The sequence below is a fragment of the Anastrepha ludens genome, chromosome 2 (genome assembly GCF_028408465.1).
Source record: "Anastrepha ludens isolate Willacy chromosome 2, idAnaLude1.1, whole genome shotgun sequence".
NCBI classification, from domain to species: Eukaryota; Metazoa; Arthropoda; class Insecta; order Diptera; family Tephritidae; genus Anastrepha; species Anastrepha ludens.
In genome coordinates this window covers 85,084,618-85,102,048 of record NC_071498.1, presented here as the reverse complement: position 1 = coordinate 85,102,048, position 17,431 = coordinate 85,084,618, and the positions used below count along the sequence as shown (strand labels likewise).

Genomic DNA, 17,431 nt, shown 5'->3' with positions numbered 1-17,431 from the left:
TACAAAATTGATTTCACTATCATAGTAACGATTTTTTTTTGCATTTGCCACATGTCACTAATATTATGTATTGATAATTGTTTTATTCAAAAAATAGAAAAAGAAAAATATATATTTTGCTTGTCTGTTCCTATTTTGTGGTCGACGCGCGCGTTGTCACCAGCAGCACCCGCACGCAACGAGATTTCTTGGCCGATTGAAATCGCGCTCGCTTGTGTTGGCTGGCAGGCGCTGTCGCGCTCTCTTTTGTTCCACATAAGTACTCTGGTTGCACAGCACAAGTTAATGTAATAAATTTGTTCTGTTTCTGCTTGCAGTTCGTTCACTCTCACAGCGGTATGTCAAAACTTACGAAAATTGTATTTGCGCAAACTCCTTTCGATGAGGTGAGCGCAACTATGGTATTCTCTTCTTTTTTTCAAGTAATATTTACGTTTAAAGTTGGTTGCGGTTGGAATGCGCGCTTAGTCGTTATATCAAAAGGATTTTCGAATTTTCTGATTTCTAAAGTAAAACTATTAGATGCGCATACAACCTTGAAAGGTGTTTAGGGCGAGTCTTTAATCTAATTTGCGGCTCATGCTTTGCTATTGTCCTGCAAATGGAAAACTTACAGCTAACTAATAATTAGCTGCCTCGTGATAGGGTCCATGGACGAGACTTTCGAAAGCATTTCGCCGGCTTAATTTGATCTTCCTTAAAAAACAAAAAACACATTAAAGAAATTTCATCATGGTTTTCAAAGTTCATCATCGAGATTTCTTAGTTCCATCTGCGGCAAGTTACGCTGCTCATTTGAGGCCACCTTCCTCTAAAATGAACTCACCCTTCTCTAAATTTGAGATTAACAGCTTTTTTTATTTTTAACTTGAATGGTGTTGTTGGTGGCTACAAAGAAGTGCGGATGCCAAAAAGGCGCAGCAATGAGCCAATGGAAGCATAAGTTGTTGAAGGAGGACTATTGGCCAGAGAATATTAGACTGTCTACCGTTTTGTCCTTAAATGGCCAAATTTTTATTTAAAGTAAGAGCGCTTTAACTTTTTTTTGAATAAAACACAAACGGTTTGACTTTTTTAATTAATTTTTTTTTATTATCGAGTTTGAACATATACATTTAAGTATGAAATTCGATTTCTTTTGCATGACACCGCGTGCACGTTTTACGAAGTCCAATCGTTGAACCCAATTTTCGACCACTCTTTTGCATAAATCGGCCGAAATTCCTGCAATTTCGAGTTCAATATTGGCTCTGAGCTCACAAATCGTCGCCGGCTTATTACTGTAGACCAATGACTTCACATAACCCCAAAGAAAATAGTCTAGAGGCGTCAAATCACACGAGCGCGGCGACCATTCGACCGGTCCATTTCTGGAAATAATGCGCTCATCGAACTTACTCTTCAACAAATCAGTTGTAGCGTGTGCTGTGTGGCTTGTGGCCCCGTCCTGTTGAAACCACATGTCGTCTAAGTCCATACCATTCAATTGCGGCCAAAAATAATCGTTTATCATGTCGCAGTATCGATTTCCATTCACAGTAACGTGGCGATCGTTCTCGTCAACGAAAAAATATGGGCCAATCACGCCGCCGGCATGTAAACCGCACCAAACAGTGATTTTTTCGGGATGCAACGGTGCCTCATGAATCACGTGTGGATTGCTTTCTGCCCAGTAACGCATATTTTGCTTGTTGACAAAGCCATTGAGCCAAAAGTGAGCTTCATCACTGAAGATGATTTTTTGGATTTTTTGCTCTTAAAGTAGCAGCAACAGAACGATTATTTTCATAAAAAATTTGCACGATTTGCAATCGTTGCTCAAGTGTGTAGCGTTCCATGATGAAATGTATACTAATGAAGTTTACACCTATTGAAAAACGCCTTATATTAATCACAAGTTGATCTAAATTATTTGAAAAAAACTCGTTGAAAACTGCATTTACCATAGCGGTGCCGTAGCCATAACGCCATAGCCGTAACCGTAACTATAGACGCAATATTACAGAATTTGTCGATTACTCATGCCATATCCATGAACAGCTGATATTGATGTAGAATTAATGACCACATTTGCATTTTGTCATAAAAACACGGATAATTTTCCACTAAGTCAATTAATTTTCATCATTCATTTCTAATATTCAAATTTTTATCGCAAATATCAAAACCAATGTTAAGTATTTTACAGTTGAACCGCTTTATGCATGAGAAACGTTCGCAAATATTGAAAACTTTTTAACAAAAATGTAGAGCGCTGGCCAACTTTGGAAACTCGATTTCGAACAATGGTGAATGCTACAGAGGCATAATAAAGGGTTGTTTATAGTCGTAAATTGAATGACTTTTGGTATCAACAGGATATCATGCCCTTTCACACAACCAATGGCACAATCGATATTTTGCGCACCAAATTCGTTTGAGATCGTCACCAAACTCTTGGACACCTGGATCAACAGGATGAGCTACTGCAAAACCATCCGAGGCAGCCACATGAATGAAATCGTATTCCATAAATAATGAGAATTTTTGTTCTTTCGAATACAACAAGTATATAATAAAAAAACAAACACTATATAGACCACCCTGTAAATCAAAGCTGCAAGCTTTGTACAAGATTTTCTCCATATAAGAAAAACATCCTGAGTTTTTTACACATAATATTTGGAGAAAATGCACAACTGTCAGGAAGACAAATCATAAAAAATAAAAGAGAGTTTTGAGCCACTTCAAACTTGCATCACAGCATACTAGAATTTAACGAACTACTTAAAGTTTTTTAAAAATGTTGGCTAAAAAGTTTTAAGTTTTTTATAAAAAGTTGTCGGTTTTTTGTGAATCTTATACAAAGTTTGAAACTTTGGTTTATATGATACACGTCGTAGAATGAACTGTGTTTTCTAAATGAAAAAAAAAAAAAATTAACTTAAAACTACGACTCTAAGGAGCTTTAGAATAAATACAAATATCTTAGAGTATATTTATTAGTTTTTAGAAATACATTTTTTTATTGAAATATTCAAAATATAATTTTTTTTTCGAAATGTTCCATGTACTACTGAAGTTTTTATGAAACTTTTGTTGTACATATATTAGTTTAGTAGACGTACCTCATGTCCAATGTTTGAGAATGTGGACCTAGTTGCCTGTGATCAAAGCAACGAACATAGAAACGTTTTCCCTTTCCTAAGTATCGCCTGATGTCCCATTTTGGGTAAATCATTTTTGTAGCGTTACATGTCAAACTATCAACCCACGCTTTGCAGGTTGCACGACGCAGTTTGTAGGTTGTATATCACTATGCCCTGGCACCCATATCAAAGAAGGTAGGTAAGTAGGTGAAAAGGTTGAAGTACAACCCTGACACTCCCCAAGTAGCACTGAAGCGCCGTTTTGATACCATTATGAGACATCCAACAGACAGATATCCACAGCCAGCCAGAGCTATGGATGTAATGGAGAAAATTTATAGGATTTAGGTCGGTGCACTGCCCCAGGCTGTCGAAGAAAGAAGCATCCAGTGACCTTAATCGTCTAGCTACCAAGCCTGGACATTTACAGAAAAAGTGCTAAACAGTCTCTTTCTCTGGAAGGTCCCCACAGCTTCTGCAAGGGGGTTAAATGGCAAACATAGCTTTTCCGCGTGTGAGCCGATCGTCCAATGACCGGTAAACACAGCTTAGAGCTGACTTGGAATGAGTCCACAGGACTTTCTGAGTTCTCTGTACATTGTACTGGGGTCACAGGGCTTTCGAAATAGCACATGCAGAAACGGAGCTCCATCTTTTCTGCGCTTTCCTCAGAAATAGGTTGTGCAATTCCCATTTAACGACAGTCAGGGGGTGCTGATGACCGGGTAGGAGGTCTCTGAAATCAATTCAGTCCTCTTCCTGGCAAGCTCATCAGCAGTTCCATTTCCCTCTATGTTCCTATTAGGGAGAAATTTTATCTCCTTCTTTCAGAAGTTTATTAATTTGGAACTATGGAAAAAATATTAATATCTCCCTCGCTCTTACGTTCTCTAAGCATTTTGCATGCCTACAGGATCGCAAAGACTTCTGCCAGAAAAGCACCAGCAGTTCTCGACAATTTTAAGGAAATATATAAATCGGCTGATTACTCCCGATTCCATACATTTCATATGTATGCGGAAACATTCAGCCAACTCTTTAAGATATACGAGCAAAGATGGAATTAGTGCTAGCCGGGTGGTAACATTTTTGTCTTACCAAACAGCTACCTCATTAAGGTATAGAACTTCAGATTATAATCCCGTAAATGAGTATTGTTCGAAGAAAGACTCCACCTGCGTCCTGTAGCTTTCCTCACCCTTTCCTCTACATTCATGTTCCAACTTAGTTTCTTATCGAGAATTATTCTGTCTCCTTATTCTAGCTTTACACCATTTAATGATGGCTTCACAAAATGACGAATTTTATATTTCCTCGGGAACAGCACATTATTTACCTAAGTTTTGAGTAATTAATTACAGGCAATTCAAATTAGTCAAATATTTAATTTATTATATACCCTATGATCAGAGGGTATCGGGAATGTTTAAATGAAACAAAACAGAGTTAAATTTCAAGCAAACTTATTTTATCTCCTTCAAAATATGACCCGTCTGAAGCAACACACATGTGCCAATGTTTAACCCAGTCCTCCATGCACCCCTGGTAGGCCGACGAAGGGATGGCCTTTAGTTCCTTCGTCGCATTCTCTTTAATCTCCTCTATTGACTGAAATCTCCTTCCACGAAGTGGTAACTTCAACTTGGGAAACTAAAAGAAGTCACACGGGGCCGTATCAGGTGAATACGGCCCTTGCACGATAGTATTTACTTGGTGTTTGGTCAAATAATCCAGCACAATTTGGGCTCAGTACGATGGCGCGTTATCATCATACAAAATCCAAGAATTATTTGCCTCATTTCCGGCCGTTTGCGACGTACAGCATCTCTCAAACGCTTCAAAATGGATAAATAATATTCTTTATTGACTGCCTGCCCCGATGGAAGGTACTCATGGTGCACTAAGCCTTCGGTTCGCTTAAATTAAAAATTCCCGGTACCTTCTGATCATAGGGTACATATAACCGACCACTGTTAGAAACTACTTTTTCTATCAGTTAGTATTTGTTAGTTGTTGCGTGTCAACTTGTTATTATTTTTAGCTAAATGAATTAAAGTAATTTACAGTCGTAGAATTCAACGTATTATATTTATTTCATTAATTATTAATATAAAATGTTTTATTTTTTGTAATCTTTTACAGTGTGATACTTTTTAAAACAATTTCCAACGTGAAGAAAAGGATGTCTTTCGCATGTTTCGCAGAAATAAACAGTTGTCTTCCTTTCGCCCTTAGCTTTTCTGTTAGAACAGACCATACAATCATTATGTTTTTTCCCCGGATGAGGTACTAAAATGTGGAGTTTTCCATCAAGTCGATTCTCTACATCTGATGTTGATTCCGTGCACGACTTGCACTCGATTAACAAAACTTGACAAATTATAACTGTGTAAGATCTCGAATACCGTATGTATTTTACAGTTATTTAGTGCTATTGGTTACAGGCATACATTAGTATTGTCACCTCCAGTGTGACATACGAGTTGTAGAGTAAATTAGTATTGTCACCTCCAGTGTGACATACGAGTGCAAAGGGTTAATAAAAGCCGCCTAGAATTGGTGCACGCACTGCTCCCAAGCTCATTTAGGACCGATGTAAATATTGATAAATATATTAATTTTTTACACGCTGTCAATCCGTCGGATGCATACAAGCTATAACTCCAAAAAAAGTTTAGACATTTTCGCGAAACTCCGCAAGGGTCCTTACTTTGATAGAAAGTAAGCTAAAGCCCATAATTGGTGCAATCGGTCTAGCTCACCTCCCATATCAGTGTAAGTTCCACAAAAAAAAAAATTTGGTATCTCTGTTATAAATATAGCAAAATCAATCTAATTTGGTACAAATGTCAAGCCCAAGAAAATAAGTTCGGCGCAAGTAAAATTTAAAAATTAGCACTGCCACATCCAATAAAAAAGGGTGATAAGTTTGGACGTACTTCTTTCAATAGGGTTTTTTTTGACAGATTACGGTCAAACTAAATACATAATTTTTTTCAGTATTCATTGATATTTCGGCATGGAAAGACTTACACCTCAACAACGTTTACACATCGTACGAAATCGATGCTCTGTAAAAAGTATTCATCGCGCGCTCCGGCCAAGTTATAATGTTCAGTGATGAGGCCCATTTTTGGTTTAATGGCTACATCATAAGCAAAATTGCCATATTTGGGCTGAAGAGCGACCCGAAGCCATTCAAGAACATTCATTGGAAACAAACGTTTGGTGCGGCCTATGGGCTGGAAGAATCATCGGCCCATATTTCTTCCATGACGAAGCTGGTGCCAATGTAACAGTGAATGGCGAACGCAATAATGAAAGGATAAACGACTTTTTGATGCCGGAAATTGAAGTCCTGATCTTCACAACATTTGGTTCCAACAGGACAGCGCTACTTTACATACAGCCCGTGAAACAATGGATTTACTGTGTCGACGTTTACATGATCAATTTATCTATCGTCTCGGATGAGTTGATTGGTCTCAATTGATTTACATTTTGGGCTTTCCAGCCCTCGATTTTTAAAATCACTGAAAAATGATTTAATTAAACGCCATCCAAAATGAACAATTTGTCTTTGTAATTTATGCACAACCGCCGATACTGAGTTTTAACCGTTTGAATCTGATTCTCTGTGAGCACTGGATACCGCTTTTTCTTTCTCACCTTAATTCTGAGTGATTTCAATGTTTTGTAAATTTATGGCTTTGAACATTACAATTTGCTAGTGGCTTTAGGATCTTTTTTGTTAAAGGTAGCTTGAATATTTTGGCATGCCCTCCTCATTAAAATGGGCACATGCAAATTGTTTACCTCTAAGTTCTGTTAATAAAAGCGTAAAATAGCTTCCGAAAATATTGTTGATTTCAAGCTATTGTAACGAATATGTTGGTACTACTTATATAAAAAAAAAAATAATAATAATGCAATAAAGTATTTAGTTACGTAACTTCCGCGTAATAAAGCAAAGCATGCTAAAACTACAAACAAAGTAAAGCAGAACTTTAGTTATGACCCGTTAGCTCGGTCCGAACCGAATTTAGCCTCCTTTACTTATTTTTTTTAAATAGTGGTTGGGCTGGTGAGTAACTATCATTCGGTAGGATCTGGCTTCGAAACTCTGAACATGAAACACCAATGATACAAACATTTTTTTCTAGTCCAGTCGCTAATGGAAAACCCTCGAGTGTATTTCTGCCATGAAAAAACTCCTCATAAAAAACTATGTGCCGTTTGGAAGCGGAGCACAACTGCAGTTTCCTCCATTTGCTGTTGCCAAGTATTTACTCTGTAGTTACTCTGTCCAGGGTAATTTTTCTTCAAATTTTCCAATTCATGAAAATATTGAAATCATTTTGAAGACGATATTTTATTCAAATATTATATTTAATATATGTATGTACATAGATATAAGAATTTGTATTATTAGGAGTGGTCGCGATCCAATAATTTGTACAAGTTATTAAAAACCACGTTCGTTTACGCCAAAAACTTGCAAGGAGATAGCGCAATTTTGGCATTTCTTTTAGAGGGGCAGTTGCAAATTTGTGTAAAACAAATTTTTGTCAGCAAGAATTTACAAACAAGACGAATATATGATGTATGATCAAATGGTCAACAAAACAATCAGATGTTAAAGATTATAAAATTACAGAAGCTTACACATAAGAAATTGAAGAAGAAATGTATTCAAACAGTTGTTTTTACAGCTCTCCTAAAACGGTTATGTTGTTGTATAATTCTCTTTGTGAGAGAAAAAAATGAAATGGAAAAAATTTACAATTTCAAAGCGAAATCATACAAGGTGGTTGTACTGGAGCAGCTGATTTGTTATTTTTATGATTTGGTATTTTGCGAGTCAAAGAGACCTGCTTCTTATTTGTTTTTTTTTTTTTTTTTGTTTCTTTGTTTATATTTTGATTTTAAAATTTTCAAAATGCAGAAACAAAATACGTGTAAACATCATCGTATACACGTTTGTTCACCAAGCTCTTCTGCCTACAAACGCAGAAAACTATATATAGTATATATATATATAATTGGCGCGTACACCCTTTTTGGGTGTTTGACCGAGCTCCTCCTCCTCTTTGTGGTGTGCGTCTTGATGTTGTTCCACAAATGGAGGGACAGTTTCAAGCCGACTCCGAGCGGCAGATATTTTTATGAGGAGCTTTTTCATGGTAGAAATACACTCGGAGGTTTGCCATTGTCCTCTATATTGTGGACACCACCTAACACCGGAATAAGCGGAAATAAATTATCAGACAACGCCGTCAATAAAGTCATAAGCTGACCATTAGTAGCTGAAGTTCCTTATCTAGAATCAGTTATCACCAAATTTCTCTCACCTAATCTCTAAACTAAGAGATGAAAAACAACTAAAATGGCAAACCTCAGCGACTTTCTTAAGGAACCATAAAGCCTTAATGACAACAAAGAAAATAATGTGTAAAAATTACACTGCCCTGCATCGGTTTTGCGAATAAGATGGGACCTAATGATCCCGAAGGGAATTTTTGCGCTAAGCACGAATCCGAGTTCAAAAATTTTCCATCACGTCAGGTTTTCGAGAAAAAGGGGGTTGAAACCCCTAAAAATAGCGTATTTGGCCATTTTTCAAAAATTGTGGAGCAGAACCCTAACGTGCTACGATCTTCGTTATTGTCAGTAATTGAAGGTTGAACTTTGCTCTTTGAAATAAGCCCAAACCCAAATTGTTCGCATGCACCCTTAGAGTAGGGGGTGTCCTTATGTCTACGGGGGTAGGGAAAAAAATGAACATAGGAACTTATCTACACCCAAGATAAGATATAATGAAAAGTGCAGTGTTCCTAAGGTATATTATTTAGTGTCGCTGATTACAAATCTGAAGTTAAACATTCCATTTAAAAAGAAATAAAAAAGTCAAATTCAAATTTTCAAATCTAATACATCGTCTGACACACGACCGCACACCTGATAAAATACATAAAGTACACCCCCTACTCTAAGGGTGCATGCGAACAATTTGGGTTTGGGCTTATTTCAAAGTTCAACCTTCAATTACTGACAATAACGAAGATCGTAGCACGTCAGGGTTCTGCTCCATAATTTTTGAAAAATGGCCAAATACGCTATTTTTAGGGGTTTCAACCCCCTTTTTTTTGAAAACCTGACGTGATGGAAAATTTTTAAACTCGGATTCGTGCTCAGCGCGAAAATTCCCTTCGGGAACACTAGGTCACATCTTATTCGCATCAGAAAAATTGAAATTTGCAGGGCAGTGTTATCGGATACGTTAAGGGCACATAATTTACTGCACGAAGTATAAATTCTTCGACCACCCTTGGGGATATATTACTTGTACTCGTATATGTTGTAATAGCGCAGCCTTAAAATGTAATTTATAAATTAATTCATAGAAAATATATTTAAATAAATAGATAAATAAAATAAATGTAAATGTTGCTGTGTTCCAGTGCCACCACCTGGCACAGATTCCCCTTGGACAATTTATTACTTCATTTGTAGTGGCTGCTACATGAAACTGTTTACCATCTAATGCGCATGAGTGAAGCGTTGCCCTGGGAAACAATTGCTCACCCAAGCCGTAGACCTCATATGTATATGCACTTATAATATGCAAACATGTATCGGGTGTTATTTTAACTACATGAGAAATATCGATGTAGATAATTATGGTTTGACAGCTGCGCCAAACTGCGTTGACATTTCTGTTCAGTAAAGTTTGGCACGTCATCGCGAATCGTTTAACATCAAAACAAAAATGCTTCCAAATTGTGGAAATTTACTTTGAAAAAAAAAAAAAAAAATCTACTCGTTAGCGTTCCGTTCATAGAGCGAAGTGTTGAGGAAGAACACTTCGGGATGTCGATTCGTCGGCGTTCTCAACTTGTTGGGCTTTGTCCTTCGACTAAGCGGAAAATTTTACGTAAGGAGCGTGGCTTACGAGCCTATAAAATACAGCTCGTGCAAGAATTGAAACCAAATGACCATCGTTTGTGTCGCATTTTTGCTTATTAGGCTCATTTAGATTTATTATTCAGATTTATTGGAAAAAGTAGAAAGTAAAAAATTGGAATGATCAATAGGCCGTGTAACTTGTAACCGTAATTAATTCCATCAAATTATCTACCAGATTATAAAGAAAATAAAATCATACCAACAATATTTCTGGTTTGTATAATAATTTTAAGTTCTCAAGCTCTTAAAAAACACCCGATATATGTATATAGTTATTTGTCTGTATATAAACATATGTCTTTACATATGTTCTTATATATGTACGAAGTGTAATATTTTGGTAGCATTTAGTTAATAAACTTGTGAGTGTTGTGCCGGCTAATATTTTTATACTTATACAAGGTGCTACAAAAAAAAATATATATTATTAAAAAAAATTATATAACCAAAGTTAATTTTCCCCGTTATATATGTATATAATATATACATTAGGGCGAGTAAATTTTTTTTTTCGGTTTCGTTTCTAGCAGATTCCGATTTTACTTGAAATTATAGAGCCAATTTCGAGCCGTCCAAATTTTAAAATAGGCTATCTAAATATGATTTTATTATAAATAACAACCAGTCTCAATATTTATGAAAAGAGATTTTATAAGGAGTCTGACTCAGCTGGCTTCGCAGTGACTCATTGTGAAACAATTTTTCCCTATCTCTCGACTAACTTGAATTGCCTTAAGGATCTGCATTGATTCTTTACTATACTTATACATTACTATACTAGTCGGATTAGGGCTTAAGCTATAGTTTCCTGTTTATTTATTGATTTGTTTAATAATTTACATTCAATTTTACATTACCACGTTCTTGCACACTCCAATAATTTTCCCTGTGCTGACTTGCTTGGTTTCGCCTAGCGCATTTCTGAGCTCATTTCGAAAACAGTTTGGAATATTTCCCAATGATGTTCAAGAAAAAATAGCTCATTTCTCAGAAATATATCTTAAATGGACCGCCCTGTATCTAATAACATGCATGCATATGCATCTATGTGAATAAGTGCATCTATATATGTATACACATGCGCAGACAAATATATATATGTACATATGTATGTTACAGGGTGTCCGGTGGCAGAACTAGGTTTTAAGTTTACAGTTTCTCTCTAACCGCTGAGTGTATGCGGGAGGGGACCATGTTAGTTTCGTCATTCGTGCGTGTTATTTACTCACGATGTCTCGGTGGATGGGTGAAAATGTGCGTTCGTAATCGAAGTGTATTTCAAGGCAAAGTATTCGTGATTTTGTTTACGTTACAATATTTGACGTTTACGTGATGAAGATTTGTTTAATTCATGAGTGCGAAGGTTCCGGTCAACAAGAATGGTTGCTTGTAAATAACCAATAATGCCGTTATTAGTCACCTATAGGACAGAGCGCACTATTAAAAAAGCAGCTGCCCCTACTGAGTGGCCACGGTTGGTTTTTGGAGTATCTCCATCCGTTTAATTTGGAGGACACTCCGTTTTGGCCAAACTGCAACAACGCGATAGAAAGTGCGCAACACGTATTCTTCTACTGCGATCGTTTCAGAGAGGAGCGGCTAACGCTTGAAGCACTTCTGCTTACTTGCTGGAATGCAGCAAACAATTTTACAACATTGATAGGACTATATCTTTATCGCGCAGAGTGTCAACGCGATATGCTTCGAAGAAATCAACAGCAGCTTTCGACTTGAGGTGGACTGCCTACAACTGACGATAAATCACAGACGCCTGAGCCTAGTACTCACGACATGTCAGTAATACTTACGAACAACTTTTCCGATGCTGCATTTGCAACGGAACCACGTATGAAGGGGCAGCTATGGATACTATCAATAGCGTATAACATACATACGCCCATCTGAGACGAACCTGGACGCATGTACCTGTTGTGTCAATAGACATAAACTCGGCTCCACCTTGACGAAATATTACCACGGTCTCAAGGTGGAGTTCACCCGATAAGGAGGGTTGTTATAGTGTTAGTGGGATCATGTCCCACATACCACTGGAAAAACGGCACCTTTGATGATGTTTCTGTCATTTTGATTTTAACCTCCTTAAAAAACGGAGCCCCTTCACACGCCTTTGCGCACCTCCTCCAAAGTGGCTGTTTGATGTCCATTGTCAAGCAGTGGAATAATTGGAGCATTTTTTGTTAAGTCGTCGAGGGCTAGTAATTTATGTTGATGGTGTCTTTATCGGTGCATGTTGAACGATTATTTCCAACCAATAATGAGAGAATATCCTTCCTTTAGTACACACACATGGTTTCAATAAGATGGCATCACGCCGCACACGGCCAGAGATACCATGGCGATAAGCCGTTTCAGTGACACATCCTGGCCACCCAGCTCGCCTCATCTTACCTCTATAAACTTTGTTCTGCTTGGGTACCTCAAAAGTAAAGTCTATGGAACAAACCAGTGACCATCTCAACTCTAAAAGAAAATATCGTTCGTGAGGTTAATGGTTAATGGCAGCGAGTGCCACAAAGTACGGAGGCTAGATTCGAAGGGTGTGTCCGTAACGTAACGGTCAGCATTTAAATAAACTAATTCTTAAAAATATAAAATCCGCGTTTATCTTCTTTGTAATAGTTATTAAATCTGCTTTTTCCATTAGTAATTCTTTTTTAATTTAGCTTTTAATTCTTAATCCTGCCACCGGCCACCCTGTACTACTAGATACCTAAGTATGTGTGTATATTCCTACATATGTACCTTTATGACAGCTTACTGGTATACTTGAATATTAATTGTGATGCCAATTACAACGTGAGTAGCGAGAGTATAAAAACAAAACGTTGTATAAGCAAAATATGTATTTTACTTCTTCGATTTCACACCAGGTGCAGTTCCGGCAGCGGAAGTAGTAGGACTTCAAAAAGAACAAATCAAAAACTCTTGCTCAAAAACCACCACCAAACAGCACACGTTGTCAAAAAAACGCCACTCTTCCCCTCTCGATTATTATTACAATATTTACTATAACCTACATTACGCTGCCAAATATTCACTGGTAAGATAGGTAGTCAGTCGCCCATTGTACTAAGCAGGAAACACGCCTTTGCGCACCGCCAACTTACAAGCAACTTATTTGTTTTCAAAACGAAATTGTCAAATCTACATATATACATACACACATACATATGTATATTTCATAACTGATGTGCTTAATTTCTATTTTTCAATTTTCCGAAAATTGAAAATTTACTCAACACATTTGTTTATTTAATGTTATAAAAATAAACTGAGAAAATATTAACAAATTAAACGAATATGTCTATTGAATTGAATTCAGATGAAGATAAATATGCGAACGAATCCTTTGAGAACGACACGGACGAGATTCCTGAAATTTCAGAAACGGAAAGTGAAAGTGAGGACGAAGCGGCAGTAGTAACAACCCAAAATAACGTAAGTTCATGTACAGACGTACAAAAATAAAAAATCTCAAAATATTGTGTGTTGCAGCTGTATACCTATGCGCAAAATGGATTCAGCGGACGCAAAAACTCCTTTCAAAAAAATAACTATTTGCCCTTTGATAGTTCCTCAGAAGATGATCAGGATGTTGTTGTTAGTGAAACTATTGCCGAAATCAATACAGAACCCATGTGCATGGATGACGCCATGGAAACCCATAGAACACCAGTGGATTCACGCAGGGGCAGCTCGGCACGAATGAAGGGAGGCATGAGAATGCCTGTTGAATCACTAGCTATTCTAGAAATACCAAATTTTCCGTCCTACGCTAGCGATGATTGCGTTGTGGACGAAATCTCGGACAATGGCGATGCGAAATCAAGGTTGACAGCGGATGAAAATGAAGGTGAATTGCTGGAGAAATTTAACCATTTGAGTTGTGCTCAAAATGAGGTGTCAAATGCAGGCGTAATAGAAGGTGATGATGTTTTGGTGGTGAACAAATTGTTACAAGCGGATATGTCAATTGAACCACTGAAAGAGCCATTAAAAGCGCAAACCATCGAATTAAACATACCGTCGATTGAAAAATGCCACACAAATTCGGAAAACATTTCCGACACCGAAAACGATGATGAATACGCGCCAAAGGAGACGGATAAGGAGTTTGTTGAATATGAACCAAGTATTGAAGTGCATATTACTAGTGAAACGCCGACTAGTTTCAATTCAGATGATTATGCATTCCATTTGAACTTTTTGAAGGCGAATGGTTCGAATGAGAAATTGAAGTGAGTGGTAACGTAGTGTGTTTTACTAGTATTTTCATATTTTTGCTTACATTTGTAGAATGCGGGCTTATCAACGAAAAAGTTGGAGCTTCTCCAATGATCGAATGCGCGAAATCGAGCGTCACAATCACATTTTGCTCCGGAAAATACTCTCACAGAAGCCAACCTATCAGTCGATAGCGCCGAAACCAAAAAAAGTGAGTGCCAGCCATTATTTTGTGGTATAATAATCAATTTTTTAGAAAAAACTTATATTAAAGACGCATGAAAGTGTTCTGTTGATTATTGTATCTTTACTCTAAAAAACGTTATAAGATATTATTGACTATACCGGTGACCATATCATTTTTGCATTATCAGTTCGCTACATTACCTACGACCTCACGAATCACCAGCGCTGCCATCAACCGTAAAAAGAAGCAACGACAGATTGATCTCGATAATCAAGGGCTTAAACGACGCATCGAGGCGATATCACTGCGGCGTCCAGCCGTTCAAAATTTAAGTTAATAATAAATGTTTCAGGTTTGTGCAGTTACAGACTTCCTTTATTAATGGATACAAAATGGAAAAATATAATGTATACATATTTTGATCATTTAAGCAAATAGGAGCATTTTTTTATTAAGAATTAAGTGGATGGTAAAAATAAAACGAATCAATATAATTTAAATCGCACCATCCACACAATGTCCAAAATATGTTTGGAAAGAAAAAATATTTTTAACATTAAGATTAATGGCTTATTAATTTTTCTATAATATCTCTTTTCATTTGAGGTTTCTCTTTTGTTTTAGGGTTTTCCTCTGCCGACTCGGACTTTCCGATGTCATCAGTTTTATTTAGAAAAGTCTCCCCTAACGCCTTAATAGCTTTAAAAGCAGCTTCCCCATTTGTTTCTTTAAACTCTAGTTCGTTCTTAAGTTTAGTTTGTTCGCGTTTCTCCAACTCACGGTAAATAACTTGCCCAATCTAAATAATAGAATATTATAAGATATACACATGTAAAGATGCTATGTAAACCCCATTTTCTCTTACATAAACATCAATGGATGCGTATAACAGTTGATTCTCATCGAGTGGTACGACATGCCATTTACTCATTCGCACTTTTTTGTTCTTGTCTACGGCTTGATTGACCTGAGGTAAAAGAATATAATTGATAATATTAAATATATTAAAAAATAAATAAAAAAAGGCTTTTAAAAATAAATCATTACATTTCCTCAAAACTGCATTTTGTAATCTATGATGCACTGTATTAACTTACAACGTAATTTGCCAAGCGATCTAGACTCCAACGCCCACCTGTTTGGCACACTTGATTGCACCATACACCCAAGTCGATACACTTCTCGATAAGGTGATCCGCATTAACCTCTGGAAAGTCACGCGCTAACTTGCGAAAATCACTGCAAATAAAGTGTATACATGAAATTTATTTACGAATCGTACATTACATATAATTTGTTTTACCTTTTTATATTTACTCCATGTGGTCGCACTTTTGGGTGTTTTAGCAATGCCACTAGCGCAGCAGGCAAACGCTTCAAGTAGGTCAGATGGAAAACGTAGCAACAGTGCTCTTCTACGCATATTTGTATTACGGCGGATTTACCGGGTCCAGTTTGAAATGAAAAAGGCCACTCCATATCAAAAGCCATGGGCACCAACTCCGTGTGTACCTGCTTTTCCACCCATTGACTATAATGAGGGGTAGAAAATTCATTAACATCTAACAGAAATTTGCCATCATTGCAACTTACAATATTGAATCCGATGCTTCGGCTATTTCGTGTCCTTCAGTAAAGTATTTTATTTTGCCTTTGTACTTTATGAAGGGCAACTTGCGTTTGATTTCTATTTCCTCAGGTATAACAATATCATCCTCAGCCATGGAGCGCGTGTTACGTGTCAAACGTGCGCTACGTCGCTTTGGTGGATTTTCATCTTCAATTTTGTTTTCCTTGTCCAATGGTGCAGATGCCATGTCCTGAAAATGTAAAATAATGAGGTATACAAGAATACTCCTAATCAAGTGGTAATCCACAAGTATTTACATCGTCCTCATTTCTTTTTCTACACTGCTTAATCATATCAGTAAGAATTCACTTATCTTTAAATGTTATTACAATTGAATTAGATACTTTAACTGTCTATTCTTTTGACGAAAACAAATCAAAACTTTTACATGTTCAAGCGAAATCAGCTGCCAATTTGCCCGCCAAACCAGTGATGGTAAAATATTGTCTGAAAAATCCCTACACAGCAGAAAAAAAATCCCTACTTTTACCTACGCTCACAAAAAATGTTCCCTACACAATTCCCTGTGTTTTCTCCTGTGTTTACACTATTTGCTTAAGTTTTGGACTTGGTGCTATTTTGATACTTTATAATAAAAACAAATTTTATTTTAAATATATATAAATACACATATTTATTATATTAGAAACACATTTGTATGGAAAAATTCAGGAAAAAATACCTAAAATTAGACTTTTTCATTTTCTGTCTAAAGCAAGGCAGAGTTTTTATTTTTTCAGAATCCGGCACGGTTTCGTTTAAGAGTGGGATTATATGGTTCACCACTTGGAGCGCGACATTATGCTCAGCGAAGAACATGCTAAGTCTTAATTCGAAATTTCTGGAACCATTTGGTTAAGATACTCGATTAAAAAAAAAAAAAATCTGTCTATTTTAGGTGTCTTTTTTATTGCCTTCTTATTGTTTTGGAGCATTTCTGATTCGGCGAACTTCTGAAAATCAGATTTGCCGCTGTTCAAAACTTTGTCGCATGCAGCGCATTTGCATTTGAATGGATCGTTAGCCACAGCTTCCAACCAGCCACTAAAATTGTCGTCGTCAAGCCACTTGTTATTGAACTTTTGCTTCCGATACTTGCTTTGTTTTTTCTGGTGTTCCTCCGAAGAGTCAGTCGAAGAGGGGGAACTCATATATAAATATATATGCATTTTAAATATAAAAAAAGCTAAAACGAAATTAATTGCAAACTTACTTCAAAAGTGAAAAGCACCAGAAAACTAGCAATATTCGCGCGAAGAAAAAATCGCGTTAGCG

The 17,431-nt window shown here is 36.8% G+C and overlaps 3 protein-coding genes across 5 annotated transcripts in view; 1 reads left to right on the top strand and 2 right to left on the bottom strand.

Moving 5' to 3' along the window:
• Positions 1-183, bottom strand: part of LOC128871998 (patj homolog) — a 102,486-nt gene extending 102,303 nt beyond the window's left edge. For all 3 annotated transcript variants that reach the window (XM_054114244.1, XM_054114245.1, XM_054114246.1), the window contains exon 1: positions 4-183. The gene's annotated coding sequence lies outside the window, so the exon portion shown is untranslated. The remainder of the gene's footprint in view (positions 1-3) is intronic.
• A 13,036-nt stretch (positions 184-13,219) lies between these two features.
• LOC128858389 (protein hemingway) lies at positions 13,220-14,873 on the top strand. Its single transcript, XM_054094628.1, has 4 exons — positions 13,220-13,553; positions 13,611-14,353; positions 14,412-14,550; positions 14,714-14,873. The coding sequence occupies exons 1-4, from the start codon at positions 13,416-13,418 to the stop codon at positions 14,861-14,863; spliced, it is 1,170 nt and encodes a 389-aa protein (XP_053950603.1). The 5' UTR covers positions 13,220-13,415; the 3' UTR covers positions 14,864-14,873.
• Positions 14,874-14,879: 6 nt separating this feature from the next.
• LOC128858394 (3'-5' exonuclease) lies at positions 14,880-16,586 on the bottom strand. Its single transcript, XM_054094643.1, has 6 exons — positions 16,414-16,586; positions 16,120-16,346; positions 15,830-16,057; positions 15,624-15,765; positions 15,392-15,493; positions 14,880-15,325 (listed from the first exon to the last, which is right to left on the bottom strand). The coding sequence occupies exons 1-6, from the start codon at positions 16,447-16,449 to the stop codon at positions 15,089-15,091; spliced, it is 972 nt and encodes a 323-aa protein (XP_053950618.1). The 5' UTR covers positions 16,450-16,586; the 3' UTR covers positions 14,880-15,088.
• Positions 16,587-17,431: the final 845 nt, after the last annotated feature.

Bases quoted from the DNA above. Each gene is read 5' to 3' on its own strand.
- LOC128858389 (XM_054094628.1), top strand. From the start codon at position 13,416: ATGTCTATTGAATTGAATTCAGATGAAGATAAATATGCGAACGAATCC. The intron at 13,554-13,610 runs GTAAGTTCATGT...TGTGTGTTGCAG, and splicing joins TAGTAACAACCCAAAATAAC to CTGTATACCTATGCGCAAAA. The intron at 14,551-14,713 runs GTGAGTGCCAGC...TTGCATTATCAG, and splicing joins TAGCGCCGAAACCAAAAAAA to TTCGCTACATTACCTACGAC.
- LOC128858394 (XM_054094643.1), bottom strand. From the start codon at position 16,449: ATGATTAAGCAGTGTAGAAAAAGAAATGAGGACGAT. The intron at 16,347-16,413 runs GTAAATACTTGT...TTACATTTTCAG, and splicing joins GAAAAAGAAATGAGGACGAT to GACATGGCATCTGCACCATT. The intron at 16,058-16,119 runs GTAAGTTGCAAT...CCCTCATTATAG, and splicing joins GAAGCATCGGATTCAATATT to TCAATGGGTGGAAAAGCAGG.